Source organism: Felis catus, chromosome C1 (genome assembly GCF_018350175.1).
Source record: "Felis catus isolate Fca126 chromosome C1, F.catus_Fca126_mat1.0, whole genome shotgun sequence".
NCBI classification, from domain to species: domain Eukaryota; kingdom Metazoa; phylum Chordata; class Mammalia; order Carnivora; family Felidae; genus Felis; species Felis catus.
This window is the reverse complement of record NC_058375.1, coordinates 73,089,749-73,107,901: the sequence shown is the minus strand read 5'-3', so window position 1 is coordinate 73,107,901 and position 18,153 is coordinate 73,089,749. Positions and strand designations below refer to the sequence as shown.

The 18,153-nt window shown below is 34.6% G+C and overlaps 1 protein-coding gene across 1 annotated transcript; it reads right to left on the bottom strand.

Annotated features, from left to right (window-relative positions):
* Positions 1 to 240: 240 nt before the first annotated feature.
* Positions 241 to 16,311, bottom strand: LOC101093450 (calcium-activated chloride channel regulator 1-like). The gene is made up of 12 exons (XM_045033604.1): positions 16,219 to 16,311; positions 14,735 to 14,882; positions 14,269 to 14,377; positions 11,860 to 12,040; positions 7,842 to 8,069; positions 6,792 to 7,016; positions 4,207 to 4,384; positions 3,256 to 3,356; positions 2,675 to 2,899; positions 2,119 to 2,389; positions 1,184 to 1,354; positions 241 to 649 (listed from the first exon to the last, which is right to left on the bottom strand). The coding sequence occupies exons 1-12, from the start codon at positions 16,309 to 16,311 to the stop codon at positions 387 to 389; spliced, it is 2,193 nt and encodes a 730-aa protein (XP_044889539.1). The 3' UTR covers positions 241 to 386.
* Positions 16,312 to 18,153: the final 1,842 nt, after the last annotated feature.

The window sequence follows — 18,153 nt, the reverse complement described above, 5'->3', positions numbered from 1 at the left end:
AGAGAGGGAGACACAGAATCGGAAACAGGCTCCAGGCTCTGAGCCATCAGCCCAGAGCCTGACATGGGGCTCGAACTCACGGACCGCGAGATCGTGACCTGGCTGAAGTCGGATGCTTAACCGACTGCGCCACCCAGGTGCCCCTAAGACAATTCATATTGTGAGAGGCTATTTGACCCAACAGAATTGAAAAGAGTGGGTTAGATTTCCAAGTTATTAAACATAGAAATAGTTTGGGCCAGTTCATTGTCTCTTGGAGCTTCAATTTTTCCATCTGAAAGTAGGTGAGTAATGGCTCATAATAAACACTCTATACATGTTATTTATAAATAGGACATTAGAAAATTCTTAGCAGATGAAAGCCAAAGGGATTTCTTTTTCATATTTTAAAACATAATTTGAAACTTACCTTTTCCTTTATCAAGGACATTGCCAGGGGCAGTCCATGAAAGTTGAATTTGATCTCCTTTAAACTTAGCCTCAAGATCTGTGATTTTACCGGGTGGGAACACATGAGTATGACTACCAGCAGGAGGAGCTCCTGATACAATAAATGACCCTCCAGAGCTTAGTCTGCTGAAGTCTTCTACTTCAGCTTCTGCCATGTCATCATTGACATCAGGCCTGGGTGGGTTCAGTTCAATTTTACCTGCCAAAAAAAGTAATTTTGTGACTTTTCATAATGCTGTTTCTTTATCTTGTAATCTCATCTTGCAGCTGTAGAGGGTTAATATTGACTGATAGCAGACATTGAGAAGTAACAGCTTTTAGTGAAAAAAGCTTGTTTTATTGGTGTCATTTAAAAGTTGAGGAGACATTAGACAATATTAGAACTATCTCTTAACATATCTGTATTTATTACTTAACTGTAAACCCTTTGAGGACAAGGATCGTGTCTTATAAAGCTTCATAGCTCAAGCCTCTAGCACAGTGGTTGTCACCTAGGGAGGTGCTCAGTCATTTTTTTTCAATGTGAATGAAATGAACTGAGGGGGATGTAAACAAAACATATTGGAAGCATAGTCTTGTGTTAGGTCTATGAACATGAATATGGTTTTGAAATACACAGATGATTATATATATAACTGTATGCTTCTGTTTTCCATAGTACATGATAATTTCAGTGCTTGCCATATGTAACTTATCTAAACAAATGACACATTTCGATCTTAATGACACTTACCATTTTCAAGGTAGCCTGGCATATATAAAGCTCTGTTCTGTTTTTGTCTTAAACTTAGTCTAGCTGTGTTTTTTTTTGCCTGGGCATGTACTTTTAAACTGTATCTACCATTTCCATGGAAATCTGTGAAATATCTTGAGTAGATGCCATCATTCTTCACAGTATCAGCACCTAGATAATACAATGTAATAAAATGTAATAATTAGCCATTCAACAGAGTAACAATGACAGTCCTAACTGTTCATGAGCACTAATGTGAGCAATAATTTTGGAAATGAGTAGAAGTACATGAACCCTGGAATCAGTCTGCTTGGGTTCAAAGACTGGCTTGGCTACTTGCTAACCTTTAACCTTGGAAAAGTAATTCATAGTAAGTATTCAATTAACATTAGCTATTATTATATCATATAGGAATCTTAAAATAAGGAAAATGTAAACTGGAAGAAACATATGCAAAACATTGACACTAATGAAAATGGAGAAGAATTGTACTCAAGTTCCATGGGGCAAGTAAAACTGTTCATAAGATGTAAAGAAAATAAATGTGCTCATATCTATGCCTGGTCAAGATAACTGGGTAGAAAGTACTAAAAACATTAAAATCAAATTTGATTTACTTAAAATTGATTCATTCGCATTATTTCTTTTTTTTTTTTAACGTTTATTTATTTTTGAGACACAGAGAGACAGAGCATGAACGGGGGAGGGGCAGAGAGAGAGGGAGACACAGAATCCGAAGCAGGCTCCAGGCTCTGAGCCATCAGCCCAGAGCCCGATGTGGGGCTCGAACTCACGGACCGTGAGATCGTGACCTGAGCTGAAGTCGGACGCTTAACCGACTGAGCCACCCAGGCGCCCCCATTCACGTTATTTCTAAGTTACCTGACTGTAGTAGGATTTTAGGTTCAGTGGAAGTTGATGCAGATTCTTATTACCTGCACCATTGTCCCAGAGCTCCAGTATTACTTGATGTCCATCTTCACTTTCTATAATGGCTGTTACGTTGATTCCCAGAACAGGCAAAAACCCTTGACTGACTTGTGCGTAAACAATCATTGGGCTAGGGTAACGTGTTGTACTTTGGCTCATGTGAGCAGTTGCAATTACTGGGAGTGTAGTAGGACTTCTTGCTCGAGTAGTCATTGTCACTGTTAGCACTTGAGATTTGGCTTGTTTATTTAGAAGGTGGTAAGTCCAAGTACCTGTCTGAAAATCCAACATATCTATTTGAGAGCTTCTGTGGTATTTTCCTATTCTTGTTTGGAATACAAAATTATTTAGAAATTTAAGCAGGGCAATAGTAATGGTTTTTGATATTCAATTTTATATGCTAGTAAATAGTATAGATATGAATCTCTTACCATTCTACTTGGCTTCTTTTTTTTATGACAGATGATCTGTCACTGCTTTAATATTGACAATGTAGTACATGTTATCTTCATTTTTTCCCCTCAAAATTGATAAATCATGGAGAAAAAAGAATATTCTTACCTCTGCAATTCCTGGTATTCGAAGACGGGCAGACCGAATATTTAGTTTATCTTCTTTGAAATCTGAGGTTTCATATCTTGTTCCTTTTGGATCTTGGAGAAGAATTTCTGGCTTTTGTATTGTCCACGTGACAACAAAGAAAGTGTCATTTCCAATTGTACTATCCACAGGCACTGTACCATTTATCCATTTCTTTCCTGTAATAGTCAAGCTTTTACTTTCCAACTGTTATGTAAATAAAACAAAGAACACAGAGAACAAATTTGTTAATAAAATTAGTTAATAAAATTTCAAAGTTTTGTCAGTTCAGAGTAATTCTAAATTTATGTATAAGATTTCAGTAAAATAATTACTTTGAAGAATGTTGCAAATAAAAGCATTTGTAGTTATAAATAATAGAAGAATCAAAAGAAAAGATGGCTATAAGTGTCACAAAAAAAGGAAAAACAGTAAGAATGTTTTTCTCTACCCCTGAAATATTTTCAGGCAAAAATTATTTATTACAGAAGGAGATGACTATTTAGGATAATGGAGATTTATTACAAATGTGAAAAGGCAAGTAATTTTTCTCAGATACCAACCTGAATAGCCTGCTGAGTGATGCTGCCACTTCTAGATGAAATTCTACTGAAAGCATCAGTGAGGCCATTTATGTCTTTATTGGCATAAAAGCGATGTCCTCCTAAAATGGAATTGTATTTACTTTTATAATATTAATTTTAATTGGGAAAAATCATACTTGTTCTTGTGCTGTTATCAATAAAATTTGAAGAAAACTTAAAGAACTGGCCAAATATTATTGTTTTTATATCACTCATTAGATATAAGGGCCTGCCACAGTAACAAAGCTGATCTAATCACTCAATAATGTTATAAAGATGAAACTTAAGACAATTTTTTGAACTGGCTGCTTATTTTTTAGTTGTGACTAAAGTATACTAAAGTAATTTAGAGAATGACAATTTAGAATTAAGTAAAAATTAAGTGAGAAAATAAATAATACAGGAAGTAACAAAAAGAGAAATTACTTAGGTATAAGGAATGGAAAAGGATGGATTGCTGAGGGTAAAAATTGGTAATCAGTACTTTATCTATAGCCTTGGGCAAATTGTTTGTACTCTGTAGGATTCGATTTCTTCTTCTATGAATTAGGGCTATCTGAACCTGGACCGTAGGGTTGAACATGACAAATATGAGCAAGAATTTTGGAATCACAGTCGAACAAGTCATTAATAACCATGGAGAAAGAAATTTCGATTTGGTGGTTTTGGTAGAAAGTGGTGAGAAGTGAATGAAGACAGTAAATGTTGACTTAATATTAGAAGAAACTGGTATAGGTAGGAATGCAGAGAGGTGGTGGGGGAGGGGAGAGAGGAAAGATTAATTTGAAAGAGAAGGACAAGGAAGGGACAAAGATTAATTTTTAGGATAGGAAAATTTTCAGCAGTTTTGTGGTTTAAAGGGGAAAGAACTCTTGGAATGGGAGAGACTGAAAATGTATTTTCTATTCAAGCCACATTCCAAAGGTTTACCTGTCATATTTGACAGGGTCTCCAGTTCTTTGGCAGCAGCAGGTCCCAGAGCAATAGTGTGGATGATCGAACCACTTTGCTTTACCTCCTCAAAGCATAAGCTTATTTGATTATCTTCCCCATCTGTTAGTAATACGATCTCAGAACCAGAAGTACTCTGGTTACTCTGGATAATTGCCTGGTAGTGAAAAATCAGATTGTTAGTTATAGAATGTCATATCTAAATCAATTTAAAATAAGAATAAGCCTGTTATTTAGTCTTGGAGAAGTCTTTAGGCCCATGCATCAGAGTAGGCAAAAGGAAACTTTTTTTGCATTGTCGTTCCAGGCTGAGTTGGCATGGAAATAAGTGTAATGTGTAAATGGTCTTTTAGGTTTTCAAAGACAGAGTGTTAACCGTTCTTCTAATCCTTTCAATATACATGCAAGCTACCCAAGAAAGGAGAATAAAACACTTAGAACAACGCCTAGCAAATAGTAAGTACTAAGTGAATGTTAGTTGTTATTATTGTTTTCCAGGAGATGCTTGGGGTGGAGGCAAATGACCCAGGTGATTTTGGCAGTACACTAGACAGCACTTGCAAAGTCATGACTGAAGGCAGGTATGCAAAGTTAAATGATACGCCTTTTTATGTATTTTAGTTGATTATTGAAGGATCTCAGGATTTCCTGGGGGGAAAAAAACCAACAACATAAAGTAGGAAGTTTACAAATTTATCAAGTATTACAAGTTTTGTTTGTTTGTTTGTTTGTTTTTGTCTTTTCCTGACTTCTAAGTAAGAGTTCAACTCTTTAGTCAGACAAATTGGGAGTAAATTCTCGTTCTGCCATTTGCTAAATAGAATAGCTAGAGTTTAGTTCTCCATCCCCCTCCCCCCATAACTCAGTGTAGTGATTAGCTTTTTGGATTTGGGGGTAAGAACAGGTTTTGAATCCGAGATTTGCCAGTTACTATGTGATCTTAAGAACAATGTTTAATTACTCTGAACCTCAGTTTCCTTACGTACAAAATAGGTGTAGTAATAATACCTGACTGGAAACATAATGGTAAGGATAAATAAGATCATACATGTAAAGTATTTAACATAGGCAATAAGGTAGTTAGTATATGCTGAATAAATTTTAGCTATTGTGATTATGATTATGATCATGATTATCTAAAAAAATGCTTATATATTGCTATGTTTAATTATAAAAGTAATTAAGAGGTATTCATAACTGAATGTGATTTGACATAATCTATTTAGCAATAGACTCTGTGGTCAAAAGATCATAAGATGTATATCAAAATACATTAAGAAAAACATACCAACCAATATGTGCAAACATTATGACACAGTCCCAAGATATATTACTGTCATATTTTTGAACTGAATAGACATAGATAAGAATTATGTCTATTATAGTAATAGGAATCCTTTCTTGAGCACTTACTTATTTTACATAATTCTCACAATTAAATGAGTTAGGTATTATTGTTTTCCACATTTCCTTATTTGAGAAAACTGAGATTTTCTGAGTGGATAACTTACCCAAGGTCATTTAGGTAATAAATAATAGAGCCAGAATCCTAGGTTTGTCTAAATTCAGAGCTTGTGTTTATCCTTAAACTGATACGCTTTATAAAAAATAGACTCCATGAGAAAGCTGAGAGATGGTATTAGTTAGTGGCCTGGAAAAGAGTAATAATCTCCACTTTCAGGTGAAGCAATGGGAGGATCAGTGAAGCGAAGTTTTTGTGACTTAAAAAATGATATTAGGGGTACCTGGGTGGTTCAGTCAGTTAGCGACCGACTCTTGACTTCTGTCAGTCATGATATCGCGTTTGTGAGTTTGAGTCCCGCATAGAACTCTGTGCTGATGGTGCGGAGCCTGACTGGGATTCTGTCTCCCTCTCTGTCTGCCCCTCCCCTGCTTGCTTTCTCTCTCTCTTTCTCAAAATAAATAAAATAAACTTAAAAAAATGACAATAAATAGGCTTAGATAGAGGCTATCTTAGGTTGGAAGAAATTCAAATGCATACCATAAAGGCAGTTTAATAAAGTGCTCAAAAATTTCTCCCAATATTTTATTCCACAATTTTCATTTCTTTAAACTTCCACCTGTGTATCTTGGGTTTGGTCCTAGACTGCTTGAGGAACTACCTCTACCTTTGTGATTTTTAATTGTCAACTTAACTCGACGAACTAAGGTTTTCTTTATCCATAACATAGAAATATTGCTAAATTCCCTCTTCCCTGCATAGTCTACGCCACAGCATTATTGTCCACTCATAGAAGTTCAGGCTGTGGCAGTGTTAAAGAAATGGGGAGCTCCTTAAGGAAATCACGGTGATTATGTGTGCACTGGATTTTCCCCCTTATTTAACCACTCCCATTGCAACTCAGTACCTCAAGAGTGTGCTGGTGGAATGATCACATTCAGAGAGGCTCCAGCTGTAAACCACAGGTGGTATGTTATTTAGATATTATAAATTATTTAGATAAGGGCCCTGTGAGCTCATGACCCCTTTTAAAAGATAGTGGGACAAAAAGAAAAGCAATGGTAAATGGCAAATGGTATTTGGAAAAGCATTTTTATTTTACCTGGAATCCTGCTGAGAGACCACTGCAAATTGAAGTTCCACCATCAGCTGCTTGAGGCAGGTTTGCCGTGATCTTTTCATAAGCATTCTCATCGGTTATATTTGTTAGATAATTTTGGATTGTAGCATAACTTTCAAATGTGACCATCCCAACCAAGGATCCCTTTTCTATAATTTGAATCAAGTATAGTTCTACTGCTTGATTCATTCGAAAGAGACGGTCTTCCTGTAAGAAAAAGATGTCTGCATAACTTCTGAGTCTCAAGTCTTAACAGATTGGTGAAAGACAAAGTTGTTCATGGGCCAGAGATCATGATAGTAATTGATTACTGTATTTTAGAGTTTAACTCCTTTATTTTATTAAGAAGAAATAATGTTGAAGAAAAAATTTAAAAATCAGTTATGTTATACTTAGAAAAGCCTTTAAAATCTATGCCTTTTTATTTAACAGTTTTATTTATATTCAAGAATTCCTGCTAAGAAAATAATTTTAAAATGCATACAAAGATGTTCACTGCAACATAATTTTTAACACTAATAAGTTGAAAACTCTAAAATGTCCAATAACAGGAGGTTATTTGACTAAGTTGCGGTATATGCATATGATACAACCATTAAAAATTCTATCATTAAATCATTTTTTCCATAGAGAGTGTTCAAGGTATAGTAAGTAAAAAAATCATATTATACTATAAAAAATATAATAACATTTTTGAGGAAAAACAAATACACTAACAGAAAAATGACTGGAATGACATATGTTCAGTGGTGGCAGTATGTATACATTTTTTTGTTCATTTACATTGTTTCTAGTTTGTTAGGCCTAAAAGTTAGAGAATAAACATAATCCATACTCCAATTATCTTCACATAACAATTATTTTCATTTTAGTGTATTATCTTCTAGTACTTGTTCATATAGAATCACTGTACTAAACTTAGAGTAATAAATATATATTTTAGTTAGTTTAGTAGAACTAAACCTAAGATTAAATTATGTTTCTAGTAGCTCAAATACTTAATTTAAGAGAGCTAACAAATAAATGTCTTACTGAGTCCATACTTCCAGATTTATCAAGTACCAAACAGACTACTCGCTGTTTAGCCTTCAGCAATGAAAATGTAGGACGAGGTGGTGAATCTGTTCCTGTCATGGGAGGTGCATTCTGAAAATCATCAGAATCCTTAATTACATCCCATGTGCTTCTGCGATTGCACATTTTGTTTTGTAGGTTTGGAGCTTCCATATTGTGTGTTTCTGCTGTACAAAATTCAGTTACCTGGAAAAAAATCGATGAGAAGACACTATTACAATAATTGGTGATCACTACTTTCCATTCCAAATATGCAGCTGGTTTCCATATACATCCTCCACAGATTTCACCTCCTGACAATTAAAAATTATGCCGTAATCTAACAATCTGACATCCATTTTGCATACCTCAGTAGAGAGGAAGCAAGGTGAAACCATCACTGGAAAGTTTTTTGGTGATCCTTTTAGGTGTAGGGAGATCGTAGAAGTGGGGGGAATGTGGTGACTCCCACTGCTTAAGCTAACTTCTTATTTTCCCTTCTGAACTCCTGGGTGACTCAAGCTTGAATTAGTTTAATGGAAAAGGGACTGGATTTGCAGTGATTTCTAGCTGCCCTTTAAAAGTGGGATAAAGAAAATGACCTTCTTTAATTGCCCAAGTGTTTTCTATATCTTTATAGTTGACCAAAAAACTTGAGAACAGATATTTTAACAAACTGGATTGTTACTGGCTCCAGTGAACTCTGACATAAAATAATACTCCTGACAAAGTAATGAAAATATAGGGAGAAAATGAGGAAATGTGATTGCTTTTTTTGCAGTTGCAAGTGGTGAGTTGCATCCAGTAATTCTGCCAAATGATGTTTCCTTACTATTGAATCTGTGAAAATCCTCCAAGTTTTGAAAACTTTGTAACTTGGAAAAATTCTCCCATAAGCTAGTGCAGCATTCAGGAAGGAATTCATCTTGCAATAAGCCTCAGCTTATTAGAAATATTTTTATAAATTTATTTTTATTTTTCTGAGACAGAGAGAGACAGAGCATAAGTGGGGGAGGGGCAGAGAGAGAGGGAGACAAAGAATCCGAAGCAGGCTTCAGGCTGTGAGCTGTCAGCACAGAGCCCACGCGGGGCTCAAACTCACAAATCGTGAGATCATGGCCTGAGCTGAAGTAGGTCGCTCAACTGACTGAGCCACCCAGGCGCCCCTAAATATTTTTATAAATTTAAAAATGCCCTCCCGATATAGTCTCCAGATGTAAGCTCAAGTTTAGAACTAAATTATTAAATTTGAATACTTTTTATTTAAGTTTTAAGATTTTGTTTTCCTTCTCATATGGAGGACTTACATTTACCATAGAATGATTTACAATTCCCAGAAGGGGTTTATTGGATGGGAGAAAAACACAGTGTCAGTCAAAGTGGTGACTGAGAATCAAGTCTTGCTGAAATGAAATGCCTGTCAAATCTGGGCCCTCTTTCCCCTGCCACTGCCACTGCCACTGCCACTGCCACTGCCTTTATTTGCAGACTTCATGCTCTTTTATCTGCCTACGGCCATGGCCTTCTGACCGGTCTCTCTACCTCCTCAATCATCTCACTCTGTTTTCCCCTGCACTATTAGTATGGTTATCTTCCTGAAAGAATTAAGCTGATCATATCACCAGTCTGAAACTAGTTAGATAAAATCCAAACACCTTAGCTTTGTAGGTCCCAGTTCCTTCTTTCAATCTGGCTTCGTCCTTGCTCACCATGCTCTGCTTATACCACACTGAATTTTTTCCTGTTCTTAGAGTATGCTAGAAATTTTCACAAGGGTCTCTGCTAACCCAAGTGGGAAAAGGGACAGGAGATTTTGTGCAAATTAGAAAAGGACCTGTTTTCAAGTTTTTGGTTTTGTTTTATTTTGTTTCAACAGCTATTTACTTGAAGATTAGTCCAATAAATGTTAAACTTTTTAGTGACCATGATGCAGATAATTTGGGCAGTGCTCAACTGTGTAATCATGCATGGTATCCCTGAACTTTTTCCCACTCTTTGCTTTTATAAACTTTTGTTCCCCCTAAAATAGCCCTTCCTGTTCCTGCTTTGGCAAATTCATACTCATTCTTTTTCAAATACAAATTTTTTTCATCTCTTTAGGAACCATTTTCTGACCTCCATTTGATGTTTGCTGTGCTCTCACAGAACTTGGCTCATAAATCTTTCTCTCTGTATGTATTCTTATATCTCTACCTTTCTCATTAAATTGAGTCACTTAGGAACAGTTGTCTTTAATTATTTCTGTATTTCCAGCTCCTAACACAGTGTTGGGCATGATGTGGGATTCGAAGTTTCAGGGAAGGAAATCATGGAATTGAGCATTCGGTATTTCAAATCATATCTCTTTTGGGTCTGAGTTTATGCCTTGAATACAGATGCTATGCAATTCATTTAATCTATGTTATGATAATTAGAAATTAGTGTTATTCTGGACAAGATGTTCAGCATTTATCTCTGAGACATGGCTTATATAATTAAATGCCTTCCATATTTCAGCTACATGATATTTTTCATTATTATTTATGTCTCAGGTAGGCAGCGTGAGTTGTCTCCTTGACAGATGCTTTTGAGATTTATAGCTTGGTACAGACAGTACATATTCCAATTATCCTCTTGTGTCACCTGATCTGATGTCTATTTGGATGTTGAATTCTTTGGCTAGCCTTTGCAGATCCAGATTCAGCAGGTTAAAATGAACTTTCTTGGCTTGTGTTCCAACTATTTCCAGGAGGGAGCTTTATTAGACTGGAAAACAACTTCTACTTCAATATCTAATTGAGTTCATTTAAGAGTTTTAGAAGAAAATATCAGATCTTTATTTTTACTCAAGTTCTTCATCATTAATGCCATAGGCTCTAAAACAATTTTAAATTTTATTGGAAATAATAGGTCTTTCCAACCTCTACCCATGGAAGTATTTGTTGCTAGTGATTTAGTATATTGAAATTTACTTCTTTTAAATAAGTTAGTCTTACTTTCTAGAGCTGGTATGCTTTATTTTGATTTGTTTTTGATAACTTTCATATTTAAAAATCTTTTTTACATGTTTAGAAACCTTCATTAGGTAACTATAATATGTATATGTTTACATTAATTGAGACTGGACATATCTAGGGTAAGAGACAATTGACTATTATCCAAATATTTTATACGTTAAAACAATAAAACTTTAAAAATTTATTTTGTACTCACCTTGTGCTGAGCACCATGATCATGCTTTATTTATACTGCCTCTTATAAACCTAATAACAATGGCATCATGAAGTGTTATAATTCCCATTTATGAGAAGAGAAAACTAAATCTAAGATTCAGCAATTTGCTTACAATGACCCAGTTTGAAAATGGTCGACTGCATTATGATATCAAGTCTTTCTGACTCCAAGGCACCTGTTCTTATCTGCCACGTTTTATACATTGAAACCAGATATTTCAGGTCAAACATTAGCTTTAAAACTTGAATTATTTTGTTAATATTTTATAATTGGTCAGACTGGTAATTGTGAAATTTTCCCTTAATTTTTTATGTAGAGCCATGTACATTTGCACAATATCACTTTGCAATAGCTTGATGTACTTTAGTGTGAAGGTAATAGAAAATCTAGAATGTCAGTACATTTCCAAAGCTATAGAATGAATTACTTTAGGAAAGTAGTATGACCAGCACTTAGAAGAGAGAATTAAGAGTAAGGTTATAGTTCTAGAACTACACAAATCCATGGAAGTCAAATGAAAGAAGGGATGTTGTAAGAAATTGTGTGACATCAATGAAAACGGTACAGTTCTACTTGTGAAGAAGAGAAACCGGTTAATAAAAAAAGATGGACTCATTTCCAGACACACCTTGACACAGGCTGGAGAAAATGGCCATTAATTAATTGTCTGCATGATCTCCCTCATTTCTGTTAGTATACATAATTTCATACTTCTAAATCCAGCTTCCATAAATGCTTTTTCCTGAAGTGTTCCTTTGTGACACTAGAAAAAGAAGGTACTTACAGAACTGAGACTTTGCATAAACATTATGGAGTCCTTTGCAGTCTGGGATTTTTCTGGGATGAATGCACACTTTGCTTCATACAGCCCTGTCAATGAGTCACGCCTGCATGGCCTTGTTATACAGCTGCCTCCCTGACATTCCTTGAAAACCACATTAATGCCAGTAATATGAGTTGAACATCTATGATGAAAGAATTAAATTACATTTACATATAAAGACCAGAAATCACGAAAAAAGACCAACATCCTAAAATCTTTCCTTAATGATAATTGCTATAGATCACGGACAAACATTTCATTTTGACAGAGTAGGCACAGTGTTCTACCCCTATTTACAATTGTTGTCAACAAGAACGATGATTCCATTTCATATTTATTAACATTCATTGCTCACTAATGTGACCAATAAGTCTATTATCTGTGTGACCTTGAGCTAAAGATAATTCCTAAGCTATAGGGATGTTGTAAAGATTAAATGAGTTAAGAGATATAGAGGAGTTGCTTCATAGTGGGAATGAGGGAGTCAACATTATGCTGAAAACCCTCTTAAATTTCTATGTATGAAACACACACACAAATATTGCTATATAGATGTATACATATATACATATATGCGTGTGTACCATACGTACAAAACCACATGTGATTTTGTGTTTATAGCATCTTGAAATTTACATTTTGAAAACCATTGAGCTAGATTGAAGGAAGAAATAAAAATAAACCCTACATGGAAATGCTTGTGCATTCAAACACACCATTTAGTCTTTATGATAAGTAAGATAATTGTGAAGTCCTTGGCAAGGAGTGGGAGATGGGGTATGGGTAAAAGATTCTAAAGAATGCCTGTTTATCTGTAGTATTTACTTTTATTCTGCATTAATATTATGTGTCATGATATTAATCTACTTTGATATATTTTTTGGTATTATAAGAATTAAAGAAGATGGTGAGTTTTATATTCCAAGATGGTTAGCTCTAGAGTAAGCCTGAAAATTAAACTTAGACTGCCTCAAAAGTACCTGGCACACAGTTGGAGTTCATATCTTTTTTTATGACTGATAAGAGAACTTACTCATTTTTCATTGACTTATCAAAAATTTGTTGTTTGATACATTTGTTTACCTTTTACTTTGTGCCAGGCCCAAGGCTAGGGGATTAAAAAATCCTCAAGGATATTAAAGTCTAGTGTGGAAAATAAAATTACACAGACCACTGCTACTCAGTGTGAGAGAAACCCATGTGTACTGCTTGAGGATACTCTCATGTATGACCCCAAATGTTGGGAGAGGCAAAAGGCCCTTGGGGAAAAGAACGTTTAAACTGAGTCTGGAAGAATGAACAAACATTGTTTAGATAAGGGAGGTGGTTCAGGGAGGAGTTGCATGGCATGAAAACCCTGTCTGCATGAAAATCCAGGCAGCTTAGTGGGGATAAAGCAAACAACATGAAAGATATGGGGAGAGGCATGTTTCTCTCACACCTCTTTTCTCTAATATGTTTTTTTTTTTATCCCAAGGACTTATTTCCAGTTACACTGATTTCTATTGTTCTTTATTTAAAAAAAATTTTTATTGTTTATTTATTATTAAGAGACAGAGACAGAGCATGAGTATGGGAGGGGCAGAGAGAGGAGAAGACACAGAATCTGAAGCAGGCTGCAGGCTCTGAGCTGTCAGCACAGAGCCTGATCCAGGGCTTGAGTTCACAAACTGTGAAATCATGACCTGAGCCAAAGTTGGATGCTTAACCGACAGAGCTACCCATGCACCCATCTATTGTTCTTTAATACTCTTTAAATACTCCGTATTTAAATATCTCATCTATTTTTTAATAGGACCTGTCTAAATCTACCCAGAATTATATTTATATTTAAAGAATATAATAATAATAATAATAATAATAATAATAATAATATATTTATGTTTCAAAAGTCATTTACTCACTTATCCTTATGAAAAGTACTTTTTTCAGCTTAAGATTGAATGAAAAATAAAATATATATAACATGAAGCTCTAGTAGATTGAGTTCCATGAAATAGATTCACCTTAAAGAGTTATGAATCAAATGGAATAAAAGATTGGGAAAAATAAAAGATTGGGTAGGAACTTGAACTCCAGTTCTCAGATATCTCAAGGTTTAGGCTACAACTTTTTCCTTTCTCCTCTGGCAATAACATATTTTAGTACAATTCCCATGAATACTGAAATGAGTCCCAATTCCTGATTGATCTTGATTTCTAGGTAGAATCCCCAGAAATATTTGGACATATACATATTGGGCGAGGTTGGATATTGCAATTAACTAAATGAACATTCAATCACCAAGATAGCCTTTGTTTGCCAAGTATAGAAAATTTAGAAGTCATAAGTGAAAAGTTTTGAAAACAAATTTGTTCAATACAATGATACCTTGTTGCTTCAATAGTGTTCCTTCTAGAAATATAGAATGGCTGATCCACGTTATACTCATCGAATATTCCCCATCGGAGATGGGCCCACTCGTGGACAAACACTCTGCCTATAAAAGAATATTGCCATTCATAAATTTATATTTACAATATTTTAATGCAGTGTCCATGTAATTTACATCTCCCTACCCCATATCCATAGCATCATTGAGTCAAAGAACTTTAGAGATTGACACCTTTCATTAGGTCAAAAATGTTGAAATGGGTTAGTATCAATGAATGACTAAATTTATTATTGACAGACACACAAAGAAGTGTAATTATGTTAAACATAACTACTATATTTCCAGACAAAGGTATTAATCGGTACTTATTTCTCTCTTTTTAATTCTTTAAAAATATTAATCATAGTGTTACATTTGTTTCCAACGGAAATACAAGTAGAAGAATAAAATAGCTATCCCTACCTCGGGACCCATAGATAGGCAAATTATTAGTCAACAAGAAGTTTGGAGTAAAATGTATATATTTTCCTTTTTCCCCACATTGTCCATATTGAAGTGTATAGGGATCATCTCCATATTTTAGGTAAGGATTAGCAACTATGACATCTGCCTAAAAAGCAGAGGAACAAACCAAAACATCACAAGAGTGCTAGAAACAAAGATTTATTCTATCTCAATTAAGACAAGTAATATTTCTAATTTAATTACTAAAGTAGTGATTAGGAATTACTAAAAAAAATTTGAGTATTAATTTTTAGGAAGCACAGGAAGAAAAAAGCAATGTAAGAGCTAGATAAAATACTCTACCTGGTCATATGATTCTTGTTTTGGCATTAAGTACTCAGATTTTGACTTCCAGGTCATTGGAATTAAAATGCTTACATTCCTGAAATAAACTCTTCGTTTGGTGGCATTAAATAGGTAAGTAGAAGCTTCGGTTACCATTTCCTGAAGAAATTAAAAATAGATTGTAACAATTTCACAGTGAAATAAGCATGAAAGTATATATACAAACAAGAAGAAGCAAATCTAAGCTCCCTTTCTCCAAATATTTTGGCAAAGATTAATTGAAAAATACGTTGAATTTTACTCCGTCTCTTTTTCTGTAAACTCCTCATTTCCATATGCTCAAAAATCAATGCTATTTTCTACCTATCCAGATCTACATTCACTGTTATGGATTGGAGAGGGGCATAAGAGTTCTGGGTGAGATATAAAGGTGATAAAAGACTTGGAGCCTGTTGGCAAGTTGCTTATTTAATCAAAGAGAGGTGCTTACAATCGGGTTGAAAGTTTAAAGCTTAGTAGATTTTATACTTGTTAATTGAAAAAAACCACTTTGTTAGATTTATTTTGTGTTACCCTTACCTCATAGGGATATTGAGGAGATCAAAAGGGATAGTATATATTAAAATGCTATATATATATAAAGTGTTTTATTATACTGACTAATCCCAATAAAATTAAGAAGTAAATCAACTTCAAAGAATATGCAATATTTTCTTCAAAATCAAATACATGAAAGTTTTAAAATGTTTTAGAGTTGAACAAGTATGAAAACTGAAAAAATGTATAATGACAATCTAGCGCTTCAGTGTAGGTTAACTATTTAAACAAAAAAGTAACTTTATAAAGGTAAAACTTGGAAAGAATTCTCCACTAGCTCTAAAGTCTTTCTGTTAAACAAGTTGAAAAAATATTGTGGCTTGGCCTTTTAATAATTTATTAGGGGAATGACTAATACTGTTAATATGTGCTAAATCATACTTAAATTAAGCAAATATTAATCTTGACAGTTTAGATACATACTACATAAATGATGACTCCTGTCAAAGCAATTTTGGAAAGTTACAACTCTGTGCGAGCATGTGTATGTGTCTTGGCAACATGGATGGAAAATACTTACTGAAATTAAAATAAGTGGATAATAAAATTTTCTCTCTTACCTTTATGTTTTGAATGAGTTTTTCATCTTCTGGTACACTAGGGTTAATGGCAATGACAACGCCATCATATCCATTCTTATTTAAATGTACCATTGAGCTTTTCATTCCAGGCAAAAGATGTAAAGCTAGGAATAGAATAGCATACAGACTGAGCACCATTTTTGCATGTTACAATAAACCTTGTGGAAATGCAAGGAGAGTATTTATGTATGTCCTTAACTCAGGAATTTGAATCTAGCCCAAAATATTTGCATAAATATAACATGATGAATTACTAAAACATATTGATGAACTTCCTTATCTTACTTCCTCATCCTAAAGATTTAAGTTGTTAAGTAGCAATGGAGATTATGCTGAACACATTTATCATACTTTCTAAAACAGCTTAAGTCTTAAGTACTCACCGAATTGAGTAATTCCTTATATTGTGTAGTTGTCATTCTCATTATGGTGGTTAGTCATCGTCGTCATCCTCATCATCAAGAAATTGTCAAATCCTGGGATCTTTTTATAGAAAAGCACTCTATGGAAGGATGAGGAAGTGAAATAAGAAGCTCCAGGAAGAAGCAGGTGAAAAACGTTTGTTTAAAAAACAAAACAAAACAAAACAAAACAAAACAAAACGAATGAAGGATCTGGAATGGGAGTGGCAATGAATTAGGGTTTACCTTCTTCCTGTAGATGAGAGTGACATAATCACAGTAGTCAGGGACAACTATGGGTCAAGAGGAAAATGGGTTTTTGGTTACCTTCTGTGATGGCTACTTGTGTATCTCAGTTTTCAAGAAGCAGTGGATGCTTTAAGTCTTATATAACTTGACAATTTACTGTGCTTTAATTGAGATTTCTCTTTTGGACTGAACACAAATCTGCCCATGTCCCTTAGCTTAAAATAGTTGTACACATAACATTGTGAGCTGGCTTTGGAGTCAGATGAATCTAAGCCTGACTATTGCCTTGGTCACTGACAGGCACTTGATCCTTAATAACAGGGTGTGGTTCTTTGGAAATCACTTCATACAAGAGTCCTGGCACCTAATGAGCACTCACTAAATATTAGCCATTATTATTAAACATTATATATTATATTATGAATACAAAGCTTCTTGTAAATTTTTGCCAATTTGTATTTTCATTGGATTCTTTTGTAAAACTTTATATATAGTCTTCCAGTGTTTAACTGGGGAATAAAGAGTCTCTGAGCCTACCCAAAAACGACTTGAGTAAGGAATGTCAGAAGTGAAACTATAAGTTCAATGGAATGTTCTTGAACAATCTCCATCTCTTGACAATGTCCTTTCCCTGCCAGTCAAGCTTAGATGTTGTCTCACCCATAAATCTTCTCAAACTATCTGCAGTAGGAGTAATCTTTCTTTCAGGACACTTGGGTGCCTCAGTCGATTAAGTGCTTGAATCTTGATTTTGGCTCAGGTCATGATCTCATGGTTTGTGAGATTGAGCCCCTGTGCTGACAGCACACAGCCTGCTTGGGATCCTCTCTTGCCTTTTCTCTCTGCCCCCTCCTGCTCGTGTGTGCACGCTCTCTCTCAAAATAAATACATAAACATAAAATAGAAGTAATCTTTCTTTTGTACTCATTTCAGTCACTTATTACATACCACTTGTATTGCAATACTACTTGTATTGCATTTGTTATTATTAAGACACATAGTATACCTCCCCTGCCTCCCAATATGTATGTAAACTCCTTGGAGGAAAGAGTTTTTTTGTTTTTTTTTTTTTTTTTGGTTCAACCTCTCTCAATCTGAACTCTCTATACTGTAAAATGCAGACAGTAATACCCATCTGGAAGGAATGTTGTGGAGGTTAAATGAAATAACATATATGAAAGTACTTATGTGTACAAGTGCCTGGTACATAGTAGGCCTTCAATTAATGTTTATACCTTGCTTTTCATTATACCTTTTTTGTTTT